Below are 24,350 nucleotides of genomic sequence, written 5' to 3'. Positions count from 1 at the left end.
TGAAATGCTTATAATTGTCCTTCGGTTACCATAGTAACATCTGACAAAAAGATCTAAAAACACTGAAGCAGCAAACTCTGGAAACACCAAACTTTTTGCCAGTCTCACAACTTTTGTCCACGACTGTAGTAGATAATTGGACCACAGGTTAGTTTTAAGGGTAATCGATAGAATTGTGAGTGCAGCTCTGGATGTGATAGGAGTAGGAGAAAGGATTCAAGATCAGTGCAATCTAAGAAAGCAAAGTAGTGGTAAAGTTCCTCATCTTGAGTGGATGCGCTCTCATGGGACTATTACTACATGCACTGCTTGGTCTCTGACTTCCTTCTGTGCTTTCTTACTCCTCCAGAGACGGGTAGGACTACCCCACAGGATCGTATGTCTTAGGCCCCCAGCATTCATCACGAAGAGGGCCACACACCATCAGGGCGGCAGAAATAACATGCATGTAAATAGTAAAGCACGTCATGTTCACTATGCATAAGGGTGAATTCATATGCCAAAGACTTGTTGCAGAAATATCTCACACGGGTCCAGGAAGCTGAGATATGAGGAGCTGTTTGCAGGGTCCTCTTCCTGTGATTTAACTGTCTATGACTGGAGGTCACTGGTTTTCTGTCCCCGCTCCCCTGCAGAGGCCAGTATTATCTATTTTTATGTGAATCTTACCTCCATGTTACAAGCAGCCAGAGGGGGACAGCACACAGCTCCCTAAATCTCAGCTCCCTTGTTTTCACTTGATTTTTCAGGATTTTGATATTGATGGCCTATCCTCAGAACAGACCATCAATATCTAATCGGTGGGGGTCTGACACCCTGCCCCCCCCCAAAAAATAAGCTGTTCCAGAGTAGCTACACAGCGAAGTGAATGGTGACCTGCTCTGTCCGCTACACACAATGGATGGAGCTGATCGGCAGAGGTGCGGGGTGTCGGACCTCCGCCAGTCCGATAGTGATAGCATTCCCCGAGGATAGACCTTCAATATCAAAATCCTGGACCTCCTGAAATCAAGTGCTGTCGGTTTAGAGTTTCTCCACCTCAATATACAGGTAGGTAAAAATGGCGCTTCAGGTTACTAGTGTGGTGAGTGCAGGGGACGATCCTGCAGGAAGCGGACGGTTGGAGGGCGGGGGACGATCCTGCAGGAAGCTGACGGTTGGAGGGCGGGGGACGATCCTGCAGGAAGCTGACGGTTGGAGGGCGGGGGACGATCCTGCAGGAAGCTGATGGTTGGAGGGCAGGGGACGATCCTGCAGGAAGCTGATGGTTGGAGGGCGGGGGACAATCCTGCAGGAAGCTGACGGTTGGAGGGCGGGGGACGATCCTGCAGAAAGCTGACGGTTGGAGGGCGGGGGACGATCCTGCAGGAAGCTGATGGTTGGAGGGCGGGGGACAATCCTGCAGGAAGCTGACGGTTGGAGGGCGGGGGACGATCCTGCAGAAAGCTGACGGTTGGAGGGCGGGGGACGATCCTGCAGGAAGCTGATGGTTGGAGGGCAGGGGACGATCCTGCAGGAGGCTGACGGTTGGAGGGCGGGGGACGATCCTGCAGGAAGCTGAGGGTTGGAGGGCGGGGGACGAACCTGCAGGAAGCTGATGGTTGGAGGGCGGGGGACAATCCTGCAGGAAGCTGATGGTTGGAGGGCGGGGGACGATCCTGCAGGAAGCTGACGGTTGGAGGGCGGGGGACGATCCTGCAGGAAGCTGACGGTTGGAGGGCGGGGGACGATCCTGAAGGAAGCTGACGGTTGGAGGGCGGGGGACGATCCTGCAGGAAGCTGATGGTTGGAGGGCGGGGGACGATCCTGCAGGAAGCTGACTGTTGGAGGGCGGGGGACGATCCTGCAGGAAGCTGACGGTTGGAGGGCGGGGGACGATCCTGCAGGAAGCTGACGGTTGGAGGGCGGGGGACGATCCTGCAGGAAGCTGATGGTTGGAGGGCGGGGGACGATCCTGCAGGAAGCTGATGGTTGGAGGGCGGGGGACGATCCTGCAGGAAGCTGATGGTTGGAGGGCGGGGGACGATCCTGAAGGAAGCTGACGGTTGGAGGGCGGGGGACGATCCTGCAGGAAGCTGATGGTTGGAGGGCGGGGGACGATCCTGCAGGAAGCTGACTGTTGGAGGGCGGGGGACGATCCTGCAGGAAGCTGATGGTTGGAGGGCGGGGGACGATCCTGCAGGAAGCTGACGGTTGGAGGGCGGGGGACGATCCTGCAGGAAGCTGACGGTTGGAGGGTGGGGGACGATCCTGCAGGAAGCTGATGGTTAGAGGGCGGGGGACGATCCTGCAGGAAGCTGATGGTTGGAGGGCAGGGGATGATCCTGCAGGAAGCTGATGGTTGGAGGGCGGGGGACGATCCTGCAGGAAGCTGGTGGTTGGAGGGCAGGGGACGATCCTGCAGGAAGCTGATGGTTGGAGGGCGGGGGGCGATCCTGCAGGAAGCTGATGGTTGGAGGGCAGGGGACGATCCTGCAGGAAGCTGACGGTTGGAGGGCGAGGGACGATCCTGCAGGAAGCTGATGGTTGGAGGATTCATTACATCTGCTCCCAGCCGGATTGATTGGTCATGGCTGTGTTCTGTATGGATGCCATAGGTATTCCATAACCCTCCTGAAACAGAATGAGGCTACTTTCACACTAGCGGCAAGGAACTCTGGCGGGTGAACAGCCTGTTGGATCCGTGCTGCCGCTAGTGCACGCGTGCCCCTGACTACCACTCCGGCCCAATTAACTATAATGGAGGCGGGCCAGAGCTTCGGCGGCAGCACGCCAAACATGCCGAGAGGCGGCTGGAATAAAACTGCGCCATGTCCCCCGCCAGAGAAGACTGCCGCTAATGTGAGAGTAGCCTAACTTGTTTTCTTGTCAGAATGTCTCCATTCACTGCCAGCAAACAGAGATCATGAGAACAGTGATGAATTAAAAAGTTTCAGAGCTTCTCAGGATTCGATTATTTTTCATAAAACTGAAAAAGTCCCTTCAAAAAGGTAAATACAGTTTTCAATAGCATTTGCTCTTCAGTTGCTCCTTAGCAAGAGCCCGGATTGACACTGCAAGTCCCAGCAAGCCTGAATCCGTATGTTCATTATGACCAGTGGTCCAGAAATCTGTGGGTGTCTGTACCTGTGATACCTGGGCTTCCAGCATAATGAGGCTCCGCTATACAATGTAACCTTCTGCAGCTTTCTCATGTACCTTGTTTCAAGTCCATTTTCAAGATCTTTGCTTGCTGGTAGTGAGTAGGAACATTCTTACATTCAGAGGCTGAAAACCTGTACAGACCCAATACTTCTCCCAGCTGCGGGTTTGTTACAGTTGTATCCAGTGTAGACAATCCCACGGATTCCAGACATTTTACCTGCAGAGACACATAGTAGCACACCAGCAGGACAGGGCGGCCCAGTCTGGATAGAAACATAGGGGTGTGCGCGTGTGCCTCGCCTGCCCATGGGTTGAGTCCGGTATTACAGATGGGCCAGGCTGCAATGCCAAGCCCGACCAGTGCACAGGTGTGGCGCTGTTTAATGGAAGGTAACAGAAGTTTTTTGGGATCTTGGACGGCTTCACGGCGGCGGCGCCTCCTCCCCGGTTCTGTGGACATCGGCCGCTGCGTCTAATATCTTATCTCTCACCTTGTAAATAGACTGCAATAGATTTTTAGCGAATGCCGCCCCTCCCCCGCGCCTTCCACCACCGCTGACACCGAGGGGGTGGGGGTTCTAGGCTCTTTTATCTGTACAGCACTTTTTTTGTTTTTAAATGGAAAAAAGCTTTGTGTGTCTTATTTATGGTGACGGTGATGACGAGTCTGCACACTGGTGAGTCGTAGATACAAATAAAACTGGTAGACGACACCCTGCGTGCGCCTCCTCCTTCCAGGTGGGCACAGGCCCCGTACACCTGCTGCCCGCCTGAACCAGAGTGCCAAAGCTGCAGTGCCGTTGGCAGACGCAGTCCTGGGGTCATTTTCTTTAGCAGCGGGTGTGTAGACTTTTACAACCCATTCTTTTACTGCTGTAAAATGAAAACAATAAAGCAACTTCAAGTTCTAGGAGGTAAAAAATACAGTTTTGCGTATGCAGCTCCTGTTCAGACCTGTGCCTGAGGCAGATTGGGGCGTTCCTCTGTCTGTCTCAGGGATAAGCAACCTCCGGCACTCCAGCTGTGGTGAAACTACCACTCCCAGCATGCACACTTGTTTTGCTCTTTTCAGAACTCCCAGAGAAGTGCATGGAACATGTTGGGAGTGGTAGTTTCACAACAGCTGGAGTGCCGGAGGTTGCTGATCCCTGATCTAGCTGCTTAGATGTTGCAGACGCTACTGACCCGAGGCATCAGGGGTTAAATGACGTGGATCAGAATTAGCGCTAACAAAATGCAGCTTAGCGCACTGTGCACAATATGGGCCACGCCCATGTCTATAGGACACGCCCCTAATCTACCACGTTTGAATCATAAATAGTACATGACCACCTGCAGTACACCCCAAAACAAACCAGACCCCCTAAATATACAGACCCACTCGCCGACACCCGGGAGCATAGGGCAGGGCTGATGTTCGGGGCCCGTCTGGGCTGGGAAATCTCGGCTCTTTCTCTGAGTCCCCAGGACGGTTGTCAGAAATTGGGGTGCAGTGTATTAGATGGTTGTCAGATATTGGGGAGCAGTGCGGTTTGTGTGTGACCTGCAGTGTATTAGATGGTTGTCAGATATTGGGGAGCAGTGAGGTTTGTGTGTGACCTGCAGTGTATTAGATGGTTGTCAGATATTGGGGAGCAGTGAGGTTTGTGTGTGACCTGCAGTGTATTAGATGGTTGTCAGATAAGGGCAGCAGGGCACCTTGCAGCGCTGGGGTCCTGGGTTCGTATCCCACTAAGGGCAACATCTGCATGGAGTTTGTGTGTTCTCCCCGTGTTTGTGTGGGTTTCCCCCGGGTTCTCCGGTTTCCTCCCACACTCCAAAGACTGACTGACAGGGACCTTAGATTGGGAGCCCCACTGGGGTCAGCCTGATGCTAATGTCTGTAAAGCGCTGAGGAATATAGTAGAGCTATATAAGTGCATTTAATAATATTGGGGAGTGGTGATGTTTGTTTGTGATGTGCAGTGTATTAGTTGGTTGTCAGATATTGGGGAGGGGTGACTTCAAGGGGTCGCTTTATTGTTTGGAGGGACAGTCTGTATTGGGTCCAGTGCTGCTGTGTGATATTTTTGGGCTTAGACTTAGATATTTTGGGGCCAGGGTTGCTGATGTTTTTCAGGGTGGCTTCCTGTACACTATGCTGTATACTTTGGGGCATTCACCTATACTGGGAGGAGTTAGTGGTGTCATGTGATTCTGGGAGTGGCACCTCAGCCAATCATTTGAGACGTACAGAGGTAAACAAGACTTAGGGGCGGGGTGTTTCTCTTACCCGGAAGCGTCTCTATGGACACGTGACGCCGCCAAGTCCGTCAGTCTGACGTGCTGGTTCATGATTGGCCACAGTGGTGGCCCCGTGACCAAGATTTGCTCAATCGGCAGGCGGCGAGGAGATGGGCGTGTCATGTCTCGGACAGCGGCCTATCAGAGGGCGGGGGCGGAGCGTATCCCGGAAGTGTCGGGACAGGGATGCGCTGGTGGTCGGCGGTGCTGGGGCTGCTCTTGCTGCGGCTCGGGCTCCAGGCTCTGCGGGGTTTCATCGGTCCGGGGGCGGTGCGGGCGGCCAGGTCGGTGAAGTCGGGCGCTGCGGCGGTGTGCCGCACCTCCTATGGGCGCTTCCACCTCAGGGACGAGTATGGGCGCAGGTACAGCTCCTTCCCGGCCGGTCTGCGCCGCGAGATGCGGGAGATGGCGCGGGGGATGTTCTCCTTCGGTTATGACAACTACATGAGATATGCCTTCCCGGAGGACGAGCTGAACCCCATCCTGTGCCGGGGCCGAGGGCCGGACACCGGGAACCCGTGAGTGACAGCTGTGAAGATCCCCCCCGACATACTGTACCCCCCCCCCCCCCGACATACTGTACCCCCCCTGACATACTGTACTCCCCGCGACATACTGTACTCCCCGCGACATACTGTACTCCCCGCGACATACTGTACTCCCCGCGACATACTGTGTACCCTCCCTGGACCTACTGTGTACCCCCCCCCACTGGACATATACTGTGTACCCCCCCCCACTGGACATATACTGTGTACCCCCCCCCCACTGGACATATCCTGTGTACCCCCCCCCCACTGACATATACTGTGTACCCCCCCCCCCCACTGGACATACTGTGTACCCCCCCCCCCCCCACTGGACATATACTGTGTACACCCCCCCCCACTGGACATATACTGTGTACCCCCCCCCCACTGGACATATACTGTGTACCCCCCCCCCCCACTGGACATATACTGTGTACCCCCCCCACTGGACATATACTGTGTACCCCCCACTGGACATATACTGTGTACCCCCCCCCCCCCCCACTGGACATATACTGTGTACCCCCCACTGGACATATACTGTGTACCCCCCCCCCCCACTGGACATATACTGTGTACCCCCCCCCCCCCCACTGGACATATACTGTGTACCCCCCCCACTGGACATATACTGTGTACCCCCCCCCACTGGACATATACTGTGTACCCCCCCCCACTGACATATACTGTGTACCCCCCCCCACTGGACATATACTGTGGACCCCCCCCCCCCCCACTGGACATATACTGTATACTGTGTACCCCCCCCCCCCCCACTGGACATATACTGTATGCTGTGTACCCCCCCCCCCCACTGGACTATACTGTGTACTCCCCCCCCCCCCACTGGACATAGACTGTGTACTCCCCCCCCCCCCCCCCCCACTGGACATATACTGTGTACTCCCCCCCCCACTGGACATATACTGTGTACCCCCCCCCCCCCACTGGACATATACTGTGTACCCCCCCCCCCCCCCACTGGACATATACTGTGTACCCCCCCCCCCCCCCACTGGACATATACTGTGTACCCCCCCCCCCACTGGACATATACTGTGTACCCCCCCCACTGGACATATACTGTGTACCCCCCCACTGGACATATACTGTGTACCCCCCCCCACTGGACATATACTGTGTACCCCCCCCCCCACTGGACATATACTGTGTACCCCCCCCCCACTGGACATATACTGTGTACCCCCCCCCCCCACTGGACATATACTGTGTACCCCCCCCCCCACTGGACATATACTGTGTACCCCACCCCCCCCACTGGACATATACTGTGTACTCCCCCCCCCCCACTGGACATATACTGTGTACTCCCCCCCCCCCCCCCACTGGACATATACTGTGTACCCCCCCCCCCCACTGGACATATACTGTGTACCCCCCCCCCCACTGGACATATACTGTGTACCCCCCCCCCCCCACTGGACATATACTGTGTACCCCCCCCCCCACTGGACATATACTGTGTACCCCCCCCCCCCCCCACTGGACATATACTGTGTACTCCCCCCCCCCCCCACTGGACATATACTGTGTACCCTCCCCCCCCCCACTGGACATATACTGTGTACCCCCCCCCCCCCCCACTGGACATATACTGTGTACCCCCCCCCCCCACTGGACATATACTGTGTACCCCCCCCCCCCCCCACTGGACATATACTGTGTACTCCCCCCCCCCCCCCCCCACTGACATATACTGTGTACTCCCCCCCCCCCCCCCCACTGGACATATACTGTGTACCCCCCCCCCCCCACTGGACATATACTGTGTACCCCCCCCCCCCCCCACTGGACATATACTGTGTACCCCCCCCCCACTGGACATATACTGTGTACCCCCCCCCCCCCCCCCACTGGACATATACTGTGTACCCCCCCCCCCCACTGGACATATACTGTGTACTCCCCCCCCCCCCCCCCCCACTGGACATATACTGTGTACTCCCCCCCCCCCCCCCCCACTGGACATATACTGTGTACTCCCCCCCCCCCCCCACTGGACATATACTGTGTACTCCCCCCCCCCCCACTGGACATATACTGTGTACTCCCCCCCCCCCCCCACTGGACATATACTGTGTACTCCCCCCCCCCCCCCCCCCCCACTGGACATATACTGTGTACCCCCCCCCCCCCACTGGACATACTGTACCACAACCCCCCGGACATACTGTACTCCCCCCCCCCCCCCCATCTGTACGTCGCTGTTGCCCCTCCATGCCGCGCACCCTCTCAGTTCCTCTGTTCCACCTCACCTGTAGGTCACTTACATCTATTACTCTCTGGCGGCAGAACTGGACAGATCTCGGTCAAGGATAGCCAAGTGTTGGTGGCGGCCATATTGGTTGTCGCCCAGCATTCCCAGAAACTGATATTAGGGACCATTCCAGGGTTTAAATGACCTGTTACCCCCAGGTGCACCCCGTATATGTCATGTTAGGAGATGCTTCTCCCCTGGGAGTACTTCTGATCTGAGGGTCCCTCTGGGCGGGGGCCATAACATCCCATATCCTAAGGGGTCAGGAATAAAAAAATCTACCACTAGGTGGCGATGTGTATTTCATACTGGTATCGCATCGCCCCCTAGTGTCAGTACCAGGGTGAGTACTCAGTGCAGCAAAGCCTAGCCCTTCTGACGTCACAGAGCAGGGGCAGCCGGCAGTTCACATGACCGGTTGTTGTTACTCCGCCTCCTGTGGGGTCTCTCCGCCTCCGGGCGCCGTTAACCCCTTTGACTGTGTTGTTTCAGTTCAAATCTTAACATCAATGATGTCCTGGGGAACTATTCTCTTACCCTGGTTGATGCCCTGGACACGCTGGCGGTGAGTTACTGACCCATCTCTCTTCCTTCCAGTAACAGCAGGTAACTCCGAGTAACACTGAGTCCACTCTGCTCTACTACACCTTGCATCATGTCTACTACTCCAGTCACATCCAAAGCTGCTGCTGGCTTGTAATAAGTAGCTATCCTGTTCTGATGGTGAGCTACACCGCATCTTCTCCTCCAGTCACCTCCGGGTCTGCCGCTGTGCATCAGTCATCTGAGACCCTCTAGCAGAGTACATACAATGTCCATACAGACCCTGAACCGGCAGGGGGCAGCAGAGATTGTGTCCGGTCTTCTGGCTAACCAAGCCCCAGAGTACTCCTCTGGAAATGCTGCATCTCCCACAATGCACCACAGCAGAGCATGACGGCATAGACTGAACAGCAGTGATGGGTAGGAGGAAAAGAGCAGAATTCCGAATACAGCTCTGGATGTGACTAGAGTACAAGTCAAAGTATATTGTTTGAGATAGATTGTATCAGTACTGAGACTTAGAGCTCGGAGCTTCCCCTTCTGCCTAGAGGCCTCCACTACATGGGGGGCGCTGAATGTACCCGTCGGGTGATGACCGCTCCTGCATGGCAAGCACTGAAGCCGTATAGCGGGCACCGGAGCCACTGGGTTCTTTGGTCGGGGGTCACTTCCAGCCTCGATCCATCACATGTCCATCTCTCCTCAGGTCATGGGCAACGCCAGCGAGTTCCAGCGGGCCGTGCGCCTGGTCATCGACACGGTGACTTTTGAAAAGGATTCCACTGTGCAGGTGTTTGAGGCAAACATCAGGTGAGTCATTTAAAGGGGCTGTCTGTTTTGTGAATGGGGGAGCTGCGCTGTTAAGGCCCCAGGTGTTCAACAGTTAATTATTTTATTTTTATGATACGGTCTAAATTAATTTTCTGTAATTATCTAGTATTGATCTTGAGTTATGTGATCTCTTGTACTCCAGTCACTGCCAGAGCTGCAGTCAGGATTCTGTGGGCCTCCTATAATAGGTTGCTTTGTAAATCCTTTGCTTTTCTTATAATGTACTGGCCTTGATGTATAACAGGACTTGTACTCCAGTCACACCCAGAGCTGCAGTCCTCCTGCTTGGAGCCCACTGTTGCATTTATTTTCTAATCTTTTCATTATTCTTTTGTACTTTGATACAATGTATAACAAAATAAAAACAGTAGTATACTGATTGCAGCTTTAGATGTGACCGGAGTATTAAATATGAGTAACGTTTCTTGCCTCAGTGACTCTTAAGCTGTCCCCCGTCATCTCTGCAGGATTTTGGGGAGCCTCCTGTCCGCACACATCATCCTGACGGACGCTCAGCAGCCCTTCGGCAACATGACGGTATATGGTTATGATGATGAACTTCTGCACATGGCGCACGACCTCGCCGTCCGGCTGCTCCCAGCCTTTGAGAACACGAAAACGGGAATGCCTTATCCGAGAGTACGTGCCCTGAACGGATATACGGGGGAGGGGAGAGGAATCTGTGCACGGAGCAGACGCCTGACTGTTCTACAGCTCTATACACACATTGCAGTCACTCCCATCATCCCCAGCAGAGTTCAGTCTCCCTATCTCCCACAATGCACCACAGCACATAGTGAGGGCTGATATCGGGGTGGGGTGTACCCAGACTGGCGATGTATATGTACTGCTAGATATCTGGGTGGGGGGTGTCCAGACAGGCGATGTACATATAGTACTAGATATCTGGGTGGGGGGTGTCCAGATAGGTGATGTACATATACTACTAGATATCTGGGGGGGGGGGGCGTCCAGACAGGGGATGTCCATATACTACTAGATATCTGGGTGGGGGGCGTCCAGACAGGGGATGTACATATAGTACTAGATATCTGGGTGGGGGGCGTCCAGACAGGGGATGTACATATACTACTAGATATCTGGGTGGGGGGGGGGGTGTCCATATACTACTAGATATCTGGGTGGGGGGCGTCCAGACAGGGGATGTACATATACTACTAGATATCTGGGTGGGGGGCGTCCAGACAGGCGATGTACATATACTACTAGATATCTGGGTGGGGGGCGTCCAGACAGGCGATGTACATATACTACTAGATATCTGGGTGGGGGGCGTCCAGACAGGGGATGTACATATACTACTAGATATCTGGGTGGGGGGGGGGTGTCCATATACTACTAGATATCTGGGTGGGGGGCGTCCAGACAGGCGATGTTCATATACTACTAGATATCTGGGTGGGGGGCGTCCAGACAGGCGATGTACATATACTGCTAGATATCTGGGTGGGGGGCGTCCAGACAGGCGATGTACATATACTACTAGATATCGGGGTGGGGGGGGGGGGCGTCCAGACAGGCGATGTACATATACTACTAGATATCGGGGTGGGGGGGCGTCCAGACAGGCGATGTACATATACTACTAGATATCGGGGTGGGGGGGGGGCGTCCAGATAGGCGATGTACATATACTACTAGATATCTGGGTGGGGGGCGTCCAGACACTACTAGATATCTGGGTGGGGGGGGGTGTACATATACTACTAGATATCTGGGTGGGGGGGGGGCGTCCAGACACTACTAGATATCTGGGTGGGGGGCGTCCAGACAGGCGATGCACATATACTACTAGATATCTGGGTGGGGGGCGTCCAGACAGGCGATGTACATATAGTACTAGATATCTGGGTGGGGGGTGTCCAGATAGGTGATGTACATATACTACTAGATATCTGGGGGGGGGGGGCGTCCAGACAGGGCATGTCCATATACTACTAGATATCTGGGTGGGGGGCGTCCAGACAGGGGATGTACATATACTACTAGATATCTGGGTGGGGGGGGGGGTGTCCATATACTACTAGATATCTGGGTGGGGGGCGTCCAGACAGGCGATGTTCATATACTACTAGATATCTGGGTGGGGGGCGTCCAGACAGGCGATGTACATATACTACTAGATATCTGGGTGGGGGGCGTCCAGATAGGCGATGTACATATACTACTAGATATCTGGGTGGGGGGCGTCCAGATAGGCGATGTACATATACTGCTAGATATCTGGGTGGGGGGTGTCCAGATAGGCGATGTACATATACTACTAGATATCTGGGTGGGGGGTGTCCAGATAGGCGATGTACATATACTACTAGATATCTGGGTGGGGGGCGTCCAGACAGGCGATGTTCATATACTACTAGATATCTGGGTGGGGGGCGTCCAGACAGGCGATGTACATATACTACTAGATATCTGGGTGGGGGGCGTCCAGATAGGCGATGTACATATACTACTAGATATCTGGGTGGGGGGCGTCCAGATAGGCGATGTACATATACTGCTAGATATCTGGGTGGGGGGTGTCCAGATAGGCGATGTACATATACTACTAGATATCTGGGTGGGGGGCGTCCAGATAGGCGATGTACATATACTACTAGATATCTGGGTGGGGGGCGTCCAGACAGGCCATGTACATATACTACTAGATATCTGGGTGGGGGGCGTCCAGACAGGCGATGTACATATACTGCTAGATATCTGGGTGGGGGGCGTCCAGATAGGCGATGTACATATACTACTAGATATCTGGGTGGGGGGCGTCCAGACAGGCCATGTACATATACTACTAGATATCTGGGTGGGGGGGGGCGTCCAGACAGGCGATGTACATATACCACTAGATATCGGGGTGGGGGGGGGGGCGTCCAGACAGGCGATGTACATATACTACTAGATATCTGGGTGGGGGGTGTCCAGACAGGCGATGTACATATACTACTAGATATCTGGGTGGGGGCGTCCAGACAGGCGATGCACATATACTACTAGATATCTGGGTGGGGGGGGGGGCGTCCAGACAGGCGATGTACATATACTACTAGATATCGGGGTGGGGGGGGGGGGCGTCCAGACAGGCCATGTACATATACTACTAGATATCGGGGTGGGGGGGGGGGGCGTCCAGACAGGCCATGTACATATACTACTAGATATCGGGGTGGGGGGGGCGTCCAGACAGGCGATGTACATATACTACTAGATATCTGGGTGGGGGGGGGGGCGTCCAGACAGGCCATGTACATATACTACTAGATATCGGGGTGGGGGGGGGGGGCGTCCAGACAGGCGATGCACATATACTACTAGATATCTGGGTGGGGGGCGTCCAGACAGGGGATGCACATATACTACTTCTAGCTGACACCCGTTTCCTCCCCCTCCCCCACTGTCTCGTGTCCAGGTGAACCTGCAGAAGGGGGTACCTCCTGACAGCCTGAACGAGACCTGTACCGCAGGGGCTGGATCCCTCCTGGTCGAGTTTGGGATCCTCAGCCGCCTCCTCGGAGACTCCACCTTTGAGTGGGTGGCCCGCCGCGCCGTGCAAGCTCTCTGGAACCTCCGGAGCAATCACACGGGTCTTCTGGGTGAGGGTGATTTTTTGGGGTGCGCCCCTTTTTTCGCTCGCCTCATTCTTCACCTTGTCCTCACGGTGTTCTTTGCTTGCAGGCAATGTGGTGGATATCCAGACGGGTCAGTGGGTGGGGAAGCAGAGCGGCCTGGGAGCCGGCCTAGACTCCTTCTACGAGTATCTGCTGAAGTCTTACATCTTGTTTGGAGAGGAGGAAGATTTGCACATGTTCAATGAGGCTTATAGAAGCATCCAGAACCACCTGCGGAGGGGGTATGTATGGAGCAATGGGTTAACAATGGGTCAAGCAGGCACTGGGGCAGCCGACACCTGGGAGGTGTTGTGGTCTAAGAGCTAACAAGAAAGCAGTATGATTCTCGATGCAGCTTTGGATGTGAATTGTCTGTTCTCCCCAGACGAGAATCGTGCAATGAAGGTGAGGGCGACCCTCCGCTGTACGTCAACGTGAACATGTTCAATGGGCAGATCATGAACACTTGGATAGACTCTCTCCAGGCTTTCTTCCCTGGCCTGCAGGTAGCAGCATTCCTCATGTTGTGAGTGTAAGCTCTTCAGAACAGCTCTGCAGTTGGGTTCTGTTTCTGTCATGCAGGTCTTAAAAGGAGACGTAGAGGATGCAATTTGCCTCCACGCCTTTTACTATGCAATCTGGAAGCGCTATGGAGCTCTGCCCGAGAGGTACAACTGGCAACTGCAGGCGCCAGACGTCTCCTTCTACCCACTCAGACCAGAACTGGTGGAGTCCACCTACCTCCTCTATCAGGTGAGCTATCAGCTGCAGGCTAAGCTTTTCATCTGCCTGCAGCCCCCACTAGAGGGAGCTCATTGCACACAGATTATACAGCCACCACCACTAGAGGGAGCTCACTACATACAGATTATACAGCCACCACTAGAGGGAGCTCACTACATACAGATTATACAGCCACCACTAGAGGGAGCTCACTACATACAGATTATACAGCCGCCACTAGAGGGAGCTCACTACATACAGATTATACATCCACCACTAGGAGGAACTCACTATATACAGATTATACAGCCACCACTAGGAGGAACTCACTATATACAGATTATACAGCCACCACTAGGAGGAACTCACTATATACAGATTATACAGCCACCACTAGAGGGAGCTCACTGCATACAGATTATACAGCCACCACTAGAGGGAGCTCACTACATACAGATTATACAGCCACCACTAGAGGGAGCTCACTGCATACAGATTATACAGTCACCACTAGAGGGAGCTCACTACATACAGATTATACAGCCACCACTAGAGGGAGCTCATTGCACACAGATTATACAGCCACCACTAGAGGGAGCTCACTACATACAGATAATACAGTCACCACTAGGGGGAGCTCACTACATGCAGATTATACAGCCACCACTAGGGGGAGCTCACTACATGCAGATTATACAGCCACCACTAGAGGGAGCTCACTACATACAGATTTTATAACAAGACACGGAGGCTCCTATTGCTTTAACCTTTCTTTACTTCTACCATAGCAGCAAAGAGAGAAAATGGTATACAAAAAAGAAACCATGGTAACAGACTCCTCCCCCTTATCCCAGTATATCCTTCCTTGTCTGTCTGAGCTCTCCCTCTTTCTTTGCTGCTACCAGGCAGATAAGTACTCTCCAGCTCTGTGGCATTGCTCAGGGTCTGGTATATTTGTATTTTATGTGCTTGGATTATCGGTTCGTTCGGTTTCTTTATTAGATTCTGATTAGACTCTTATCGTAGATACATATTTCTCTCCTGTATATATATATATTTATTTATCTAGGGTACGTATATATATGTATATGTTTTTTCGTTCAGGTACTTCTGTGGCCGTTCTGCCTAGGGGTTTGTCCTTATAACAGTTTTTGCGGCTTCCCCGCTTTCCCCCCGTGTGATCCGTTTCTCTGCCCTGTCATCCTTGTCCCTCGTTACCTCAGACTGCGCCGCCATTGCGCGCGCTTTCTGCTTCTTCTTCCTCTCCTTCTCGCCCGAAGTCTCGCGAGTTCGAGATTTCGCGCGCGTTTTTTTCGCATATTTTCGCATATTTTCGCATTTTCGCATTTTTTCGCATTCGGCTGCTACTGACGGCGAGATCTCGCGAGATTTCGCCGTCCCTGTGCGTTTCCCCGCTCTGCACACACCGGACATCCCGCTCTGCACAGCGCATATCCTGGCGGTCTTTTTCCACTGCTCTTGAGCCTTGTAAGTTCTGTTTTATTCCATTTCGTCTACCCACTAGCTGGCTATGATTCCTGGCTTCATTATCCCCTTTTCTCTTTTTCTCCTCTAGTGCTATTTTTGCTGCTCCGGTCGGGGTGACTAACCCCTGCCTTTTGCTACTTCACCATGTCTGTCAGAAAGAATTCCGTTGCCTCTGTGGCCCCTAGTGAAGCCCCCCAAGTAGATCAGGGTTCCCCTGCGCAGGATAGGAGGTCCGAGGTGATCCACCCGGACGACCATGAGGTGGCACTGCAAAGATCCATATCTAATGCCATTATAACCGCCATGGGTTCGATGTCATCTGCATTGACCCAGTCTATATCTCAGGCCCTTATGGCGCGCCCTGCTACTACTACCCAGGTTTTGGTCCCACCTCCAGGACCACCTCCTATTGTCTCCAGAACACCTCAGATTGATGGGCCATCCCCATCCCAAGACAACGCGCTTCAGTCGCGTAAACGAGCTTGTACCCGCCAGGCAGAAAAAACGCGGGCATGGAAGACTGCCAGGTCTCTACCTGAGCCTAGGTCAGACTCTGATAGGGAGTCAGAGGAGGAGACTCATGACAACGTCTATGAATTGACGGATGAGGTGGAGGACGATTTGGCGGATATTGCTGTGGATCCGGTTCGTAATCTAGACCCGGAAGCCCCGTTACTACAACAGGGATCAGCAGAGGATCTCTTATTGGATCCGTCTGGGGAACCGCTGTTTAACCCCGAGGAGCTGCATCATCCCCGCTCCGCGGAATGGATGCCCGCCACACATGTGGCGCAGTATATGGAGGCTCGCATACGCAATCCGCTTAGTAAGGAATCGCGTAATAAGTTGCGGGCGGAGTGCCCTCGTCCTTTAATACCACACAAAGTGTGCGAGACGCCATCAGTGGATCCAAAGATGGTCCAGTTTCTGGCGAAGACGGGGTTTAACCCCCGTAAAAGGCTAGACGCGGCCTTGAAGGCTGTCCAAGACAAGCTACTGGACATTACAGGTCCTTTAGCAAAGATTCTCGATTTGGCTGAGTCCGCTATCGCGGCAGGTAGCCAGGTAGACCCTATAGAATTGAGAGGTTGGGCCCAGCGAGCCATATGCGTAGCGGGTAATACCAATACCTCGCTCGCCATTGAAAGGCGAAAGGCAATACTAATTAAGATCGAGCCAAAGCTCTCGAACTTAGCATTGACTGAAGCGGGCAAGGACGCCCAGGGGTTGCTCTTTGGCGACTCTTTTATTAAAGAGCTAGGGAAATATGTAGGAGCTTTTACGGCTCTTGATAAAGCCCAGACTTCGATGCGTCGAGTCTTTCAAGGGCGTTTTTCCAACAGGGCCGGCAGTGCTAGGGGCCGACTGTCCGGCCGTTCCAACTTTCATGCCAGAGGTTCCGGCAGAGGCTCCTTTAATTATAGAGCATCCCTCCAGGATCAGAGACATCAGCCGTCCTTTTTTCCCTCACGAGGCGCTCCCTTCAGGTCACGAGGTTTCCGAGGGAATCCAGGCTCCCGTCGACCATTCGGTAAGTTATGTTCTTCGTCCCCCTCCTTTTTTAGACCATTTAGTCGGGGGCAGACTCCGATTCTTTTCTCATGTGTGGTCAGGCATAACCTCAGACCAATGGGTCCTTTCTACTGTGCAGGGGTTCACAATAGATCTGATTGCCGATCCGAGCTCCATCCCAGCCCCCCCTACGGTACCACTGTCCTATGCGGCACGGTCCCAATTTCAGAGGGAATTGTCGGATCTTCTGCAGAAAGGCGCGATCGAACGCGCACCGGAGAATCGTGGGGGTGTCATCAGCAGTATTTTCCTGGTGCAAAAGAAAGGGGGCCAGATGCGCCCGGTGATCAATTTGAAAGCCCTGAACAATTTTGTACAATACCGACATTTCAAGATGGAGGGCATCCATCTTTTGAGGGATCTGCTCCTTCCAGGCGATTGGTTGGCCAAGATAGATCTCCAAGACGCCTATCTCACGGTCCCAGTGTCCCCCTCTTCAAGAGACCTGCTGCGGTTCCTGTGGAACGGTCAGGCCTGGCGCTTCACCTGCCTTCCGTTCGGCCTGTCCTCCGCCCCCTGGTGCTTTACCAAGATCATGCGCCCAGTGGTGGCTTGGCTTCGCAGCAGAGGTGTTCGTCTGATCGTCTACCTGGACGATATCTTGATCATGGCCCAATCACGGGCTCTCTTGTTGAGACACCTCCACTTGACGGTGACGCTCGTTTCCGACTTGGGGTTCATTGTCAACCAGGAGAAATCCTGTTTGACCCCCTCCAGATCCATAGAGTTCTTGGGTTTCCAGGTGAACTCGGAAGAATTATCCCTCAGTCTTCCACTCTCGAAAGTCAAGGCTATCCGCAAGGAGTTGAAGCATGCTCTACGCCTACCTCAGATGTCGTTGCGGCATTTGGCAAGGATAATCGGACTTCTGGCCTCCTCAATACAGGCCATTTTCCCAGCCCCCCTCCATTATCGTGCGTTGCAGCGCCTCAAAATTGCTCACCTTCGGTCGGGGGCCTCTTACGCAGATTTGGTCTCATTAGATGCCGAGACGACGGACGAGATGAGATGGTGGATCCACAACCTGTCAGTGTGGAATGGCAGAGCGATCGTGGGTCCCCAACCGGATCTGATCATAGAATCCGATGCGAGCCTGCACGGATGGGGAGCACATTGCAGTGGTGTGTCCACGGGCGGTCCATGGTCTCCAGAAGAATCCCATCTTCACATCAACGCCCTGGAACTCCTAGCAGGGTCGTTTGCCATTCGCAGTTTTGCCAATGGTGTGGTCAGCTCAGCCATCAGGCTCCGCATGGACAATATATCTGCGGTCAGGTACGTCAATTGTATGGGTGGCACACGGTCGGTGGTTCTGACCCATTTGGCGAAGGATTTTTGGGAATTCTGTCTCGACAGGAACATCTCTGTGGTGGCCGAGTACCTTCCAGGCCTTCACAACACTCTGGCGGACTGGAGTTCTCGCTACATATCGGACTCCAGCGACTGGAAGTTAGACGAGACGGTTTTTTCTGCTATTTCTTCTCTGTGGGGTCCCTTTGCAGTCGACCTCTTCGCTTCCCGTTTGAATACCCAACTGCCCAGGTTTTTCAGCTGGAGGCCGGATCCCTTGGCGGAGGCAGTGGACGCTCTGCTTCAACATTGGGGAGGAGCGTTGATGTACGCATTCCCTCCCTTCGCGCTCATTCCACGAGTGCTCCTTCAGGTTCGTCAGCAGTTGGCGAACCTGGTTCTGATTGTTCCGTTTTGGAGGACCAGTCCTGGTTCCCTCAGATCCTGGAACTTCTAGTGGACTTTCCGTTTCTCCTTCCCACTCAGGTGTCACTACTCCAAGGGCCTGCAGGAGAAGTTCACCCACTCCTGCAGAACGGGTCGCTACGCCTCCTAGCTTGCAAGATATCGGGAGTCCAGGAGGAGGCGCTGGACTTTCAGGAACAGCTAGGTTCTTATTGGACTGCGCTTGGGCGCCCGGGACGAGACGGGCTTATCGAGCCGCCTGGGGTTCTTGGTCTCGCTGGTGCGTCGACCGGACTCTGGATCCCGTTACGGCCCCTGTCAATTCCATCTTAGCCTTTTTATCCTCACTTTTTGAGGCAGGGAAGGCTTACCGCACCATCAATGTCTTTAGGTCAGCAATTTCCTCCAGACACAACGGTGTCGACGGCCGTCCAGCGGGTCAACACCCCCTGGTCTGTCGTTTACTCAAGGGTTCACGTTTGGCCCGACCACCTCGGCCACGGTTTTCGTCTACCTGGGATGTGTCGGATGTCTTGCAATTTCTAGTCAGTTGGCCCTCAAATGAGCTATTGTCGTTACGTCAGTTATCGGCCAAATTGGTCACTTTATTCTGTTTAATCTCCTGTAAGAGAGTTTCGGATGTGCGTGCTTTGGATTGGGACGCCAGATCCTTCACCCCGGAGGGGGTCCACTTTAACATTTCCCGTCGCACGAAAACCAGTATCCGGTCGGTCTCTTACCCCCGTTTTCCGACTTCTCCACAGCTATGTCCTGTAGCGTGCTTACGCGAGTATGAGGACAGAACCCGTCCACTGCGGTCTCTTTCTCTCCCCCACTTATTCATTTCGTTTCGCAGCCCGTTTGCTCCGGTTACCAGTGTTACGTTATCTCGCTGGGTCAAGTGGATTCTATCCCTTTCCGGGATTGATACGTCTATCTTCACGGCACATTCGGTCCGCAGTGCGACAGCTACGTCCATGACGTTATCTGGGGCTCGTTTGGAGGATGTTATGAGATTGGCGGATTGGTCCAGATCTTCCACTTTCCGGGAGTTTTATTTCCGACCGGCTTCGCATGCTTTTGATTCTATAGTGGCTCAGCTTTAAACAAGCAATAGGAGCCTCCGTGTCTTGTTATAAAATTATGGGATTTTACTAAAGTATGACGTAAAGTCATGATTTTATTAAAGACACGGAGGCGAGTATTGCCCTCCCTGGACCCACCCCTTGGGGTTTTTGACGTAAGTATGTTTTGTTGATTTACCGTATGGTCAGAATTTTAAAGTTGTTACTGTGTTTCCAACTAGTGGATCCTATGTTTCTAATGCACTGGATTATGCTCTTAGAAGGTTTTTCTCTTATTTCCTTTTTTCCTAGGTTGAGAGGCTTACGGCTTCATGTTTTAGAGTTACACAGTTCCGGTCGGAGGTCCAGTTGTGGCGGTCCAAGCCGACGAGTTCAAGGGGTTTTTTCGTTACCCGGTGGTTTCGGCGTCTGTTGTTCCGGTTGACCAGCGCTGTTTGAGACACAAAGAAAGAGGAAGAGCTCAGACAGACAAGGAAGGATATACTGGGATAAGGGGGAGGAGTCTGTTACCATGGTTTCTTTTTTGTATACCATTTTCTCTCTTTGCTGCTATGGTAGAAGTAAAGAAAGGTTAAAGCAATACTCGCCTCCGTGTCTTTAATAAAATCATGACTTTACGTCATACTTTAGTAAAATCCCATAATTATACAGCCACCACTAGGGGGAGCTCACTACATACAGATTATACAGCCACCACTAGAGGGAGCTCACTACATACAGATTATACAGCCACCACTAGGGGGAGCTCACTACATGCAGGTTTATACAGCCCCGACTCAGTTTTTAGTCTGTAATCGGCACACTCGCTCCAGTTACAGCTGCAGGTCAGTGGCCATATTGTAGCATAGCTTTCAGCAGAACTATATAATAATGGATGTTATTTCAATGAAGGGAGGAAAGTAAGTAGCTGACAGATGATTTTATGCCGCTTATCTTTGGGATCTCAGATTAAAATCCAACCATCCCTTGATGTGAGATGTCGGGGTCCTTACGTTCTCACTTTCCTGCAGACACCGGTTCTTCTAACCTTCTGCTCCTTCCACAGGCCACCAAGAATCCTTTTTACCTGCACGTTGGAATGGATATTTTGCTGAGCCTGGAGAAGCATGCCAAGGCAGAGTAAGTGTGTGGGGGACCCCCGCCCGTCCTGAGTGTGTGGGGGACCCCCGCCCGTCCTGAGTGTGTGGGGGACCCCCGCCCGTCCTGAGTGTGTGGGGGACCCCCGCCCGTCCTGAGTGTGTGGGGGACCCCCGCCCGTCCTGAGTGTGTGGGGGACCCCCGCCCGTCCTGAGTGTGTGGGGGACCCCCGCCCGTCCTGAGTGTGTGGGGGACCCCCGCCCGTCCTGAGTGTGTGGGGGACCCCCGCCCGTCCTGAGTGTGTGGGGGACCCCCGCCCGTCCTGAGTGTGTGGGGGACCCCCGCCCGTCCTGAGTGTGTGGGGGACCCCCGCCCCTCTTTCTTTAGTAATGCTGTGTTGACGGCCTGCAGGTGCGGGTATGCGACGCTGCACCATGTGGTGGACAAGTCTCAGGAGGATCGTATGGAGAGTTTCTTCTTGAGCGAAACATGCAAATATTTGTTCTTGGTAAGCACATGGCGCCGCTCGTCTCGGGGGTGGGGGGAGGACGACTGTTAACGCGCTTTTCTCAGGGAATCGCTTTGATCCATATCGAGGTGTCGGGGATGTGAGGGGTGACCCCGCGCTGACACCCGCATTGCTCTTATCTTACGTTTTCTGTCCTCAGCTGTTTGATGAAGAAAATCCGGTGCACACGACGGGGAACAGATACCTCTTCACCACCGAGGGGCATCTCATCCCGCTGGACCCTCGTTTTAGGAACAAAGCCTGGAAAGATTTCTTCCACTCTGAGCAGAAGACACGAGCTGACCCCGAGAAGCTGTCCCAGACCAGGCTGAGAGCGGCCAACGGCAGCACCAACGTAAGTGACAGACATGGCAGTATCGGCCTCCGCCCCTCCCCCACACTCTCATCCGGTTAGGGAGTTGCTCTTTATGCTGTTCTTAAGTAGGTTTTATACTCATGTACCCCCCCTCCCAGATCTCCGTGCTCCTCCTCTCCATCTACTGATTAAGTGTGGAGATTGTGCATATACACAGCAGCCAATATGATAAAGCAGAGCTGCAGTGTAAAGCATGGGACAGAGGGACAGAACAGTTGCCAGAGCTTCTGGCACAGGAGACAGTGCTGCTTAGTTTGTGTTGTGATGGTGCAGGGCTGAAATGGGTGGACGATTAGTATCCCCCACCTCTAAACCAATGAACTGTAGCCTGCGACTCTCCAGCTGTTTGAAAACTACAACTCCTAGCATGCTATGACAGCCATAGACTTGTCAGTGCATGCTCAGTAGCTAAAGATTTGCAATAGTTGGAAACCTGTTCTAAACTAGGGGTGGATTTCAAAGAACGTCAGACTCGTCTCGACTATGCAGGTAAGTTGAAGTAGTTATTTGCTTATAGAACAAAGCTGCAGTGTAAAGCACGAGTCTCTTTTCAGTCTCCAGTGGACAGTGCCTCTTAGTGACGTCAATATCTCAATGTTTGTACGTCTTCTCTCCAGTGTTACAGAGTTCCTGCGGAGCGCAGATACTCCTTACCCCTGAAGAGCGTCTACATGCGGCAGATCGATCAGATGGTCGGCCTCCTTTAGCGTCTGCTCTTCCTCCTGACAATCCTGATACTTGAGATGCATCGAGGGCCTCCATGAGTCGCAGGGAGAGCGTCGTCTGAGCCGGGGGGTGGTCCCCGTCTGTGCCAGCGCGGCAACTTATCCTGGACTCCGTGAACCTCAGGGACTGCGAGAACTTCACATTGTGTCTTCCAAAGCTGCTGCAATTCCACACAAGTATCCCATACTGACGCCACGGACGGTAGTGCTCTGGTGTCGTATCCCATACTGACGCCACGGACGGTAGTGCTCTGGTGTCGTATCCCATACTGACGCCACGGACGGTAGTGCTCTGGTGTCGTATCCCATACTGACGCCACGGACGGTAGTGCTCTGGTGTCGTATCCCATACTGACGCCACGGACGGTAGTGCTCTGGTGTCGTATCCCATACTGACGCCACGGACGGTAGTGCTCTGGTGTCGTATCCCATACTGACGCCACGGACGGTAGTGCTCTGGTGTCGTGGTGTTGTATCCCATACTGACGCCACGGACGGTAGTGCTCTGGTGTCGTATCCCATACTGACGCCACGGACAGTAGTGCTCTGGTGTCGTATCCCATACTGACGCCACGGACGGTAGTGGTCTGGTGTTGTATCCCATACTGACGCCACGGACGGTAGTGCTCTGGTGTCGTATCCCATACTGACGCCACGGACGGTAGTGCTCTGGTGTCGTATCCCATACTGACGCCACGGACGGTAGTGCTCTGGTGTCGTATCCCATACTGACGCCACGGACGGTAGTGCTCTGGTGTCGTATCCCATACTGACGCCACGGACGGTAGTGCTCTGGTGTCGTATCCCATACTGACGCCACGGACGGTAGTGCTCTGGTGTCGTGGTGTCGTATCCCATACTGACGCCACGGACTCCTGTGGGGTCTCTGCGCCCACTCCTTGTCGGGTCCCTGAGCCGCACCAAAGGGAAACTGACAAATCCTGCTACATCCCAACATGTTTCCTGTTTAACATAGTGAGGGATTCATAGATCTCTGCTTGCTGTCATGAATGGGGACATACTTATCTAACAGAGCCTTGAAAGCCTGTGCCGACCAAATACGTCTCCCAGTTTTGAGGGATTAATTCAGTTGTATGAAGTCCAGACGATCCTGTTTGGGTTCAGAACATCCCGTCCTGATCGTTTGTTACAATGTGTCAGTCTGGAATTCACGCTTTTTAGCTTCAAGGGGTTTGTTTAGAATGGATACGATTCCAACAAGCATGAGGTCAGAAGGGGTGCTCGGCTTCAGTTTATAACTGCTATTCACTGATAGCAAGCAGAGATCTTGAAATGGTGATAAATTGTAGCAGAGCTCATACAGCGATTATGGACTGAACCCTGAGCTTCTTCCTGTCGCTGACTTTTCTGTGAATTTTTTTATTTATTTTTTATTGCCAAAATGAGGGCGGTCGGCGCTGTGGATTATGTGCCGCGGCGGCGTCCTTCCGCCATTATCGTTTTTTTTGTTTTTTATTTATTTTTTCCCCGTTATTCGGCCTGTGGTGGACGCTTCACATGAGGATTTCCAGTTTGTGCCTCCAGTTTACTGTATTTATTTATCTGTAGATTTAATTACAAATCCCGGATATTTTACACTTTTCTTAAGAAAATGTTTAAATTTTCAAATGTTAAAATTATGCGGAAATCTTCCACCCGACGACATCGGCCGGGCGGAGAGTCGGGCCTTTTCTGGATGAATGTGTGTGTGATCACTTGAGTGCCTGAGCAGTGCCCTACCTCACTGCCGTCAGTCCTAATCAGTAATGTGAATGTCCAGGGCCAAAATCCTGAGCTGATGACTTTCTTTATGTAAACTTCAAGTTTTTCTGATACAAAGCTCCAAATCTCCTGCATAGATATAAT

At 53.2% G+C, this 24,350-nt stretch overlaps 2 protein-coding genes across 2 annotated transcripts; both read left to right on the top strand.

The window, feature by feature from the left end:
• The first annotated feature begins 5,563 nt into the window (after window positions 1–5,563).
• On the top strand, window positions 5,564–22,515 carry EDEM1 (ER degradation enhancing alpha-mannosidase like protein 1). The gene is made up of 12 exons (XM_044301016.1): window positions 5,564–5,945; window positions 8,728–8,800; window positions 9,485–9,588; window positions 10,077–10,248; window positions 13,037–13,220; window positions 13,303–13,477; window positions 13,621–13,741; window positions 13,818–13,988; window positions 20,844–20,917; window positions 21,287–21,383; window positions 21,544–21,738; window positions 22,377–22,515. The coding sequence occupies exons 1-12, from the start codon at window positions 5,614–5,616 to the stop codon at window positions 22,464–22,466; spliced, it is 1,788 nt and encodes a 595-aa protein (XP_044156951.1). The 5' UTR covers window positions 5,564–5,613; the 3' UTR covers window positions 22,467–22,515.
• Window positions 14,906–20,232, top strand: LOC122943344. The gene is made up of 2 exons (XM_044301014.1): window positions 14,906–17,279; window positions 17,322–20,232. Exons 1-2 carry the CDS (start codon window positions 15,591–15,593, stop codon window positions 19,044–19,046), a joined length of 3,414 nt encoding a protein of 1,137 aa, XP_044156949.1. The 5' UTR covers window positions 14,906–15,590; the 3' UTR covers window positions 19,047–20,232.
• Window positions 22,516–24,350: the final 1,835 nt, after the last annotated feature.

The sequence above is a fragment of the Bufo gargarizans genome, chromosome 7, assembly GCF_014858855.1.
Source record: "Bufo gargarizans isolate SCDJY-AF-19 chromosome 7, ASM1485885v1, whole genome shotgun sequence".
Lineage (NCBI taxonomy): Eukaryota > Metazoa > Chordata > Amphibia > Anura > Bufonidae > Bufo > Bufo gargarizans.
This window is presented reverse-complemented; position numbering and strand designations above follow the sequence as displayed.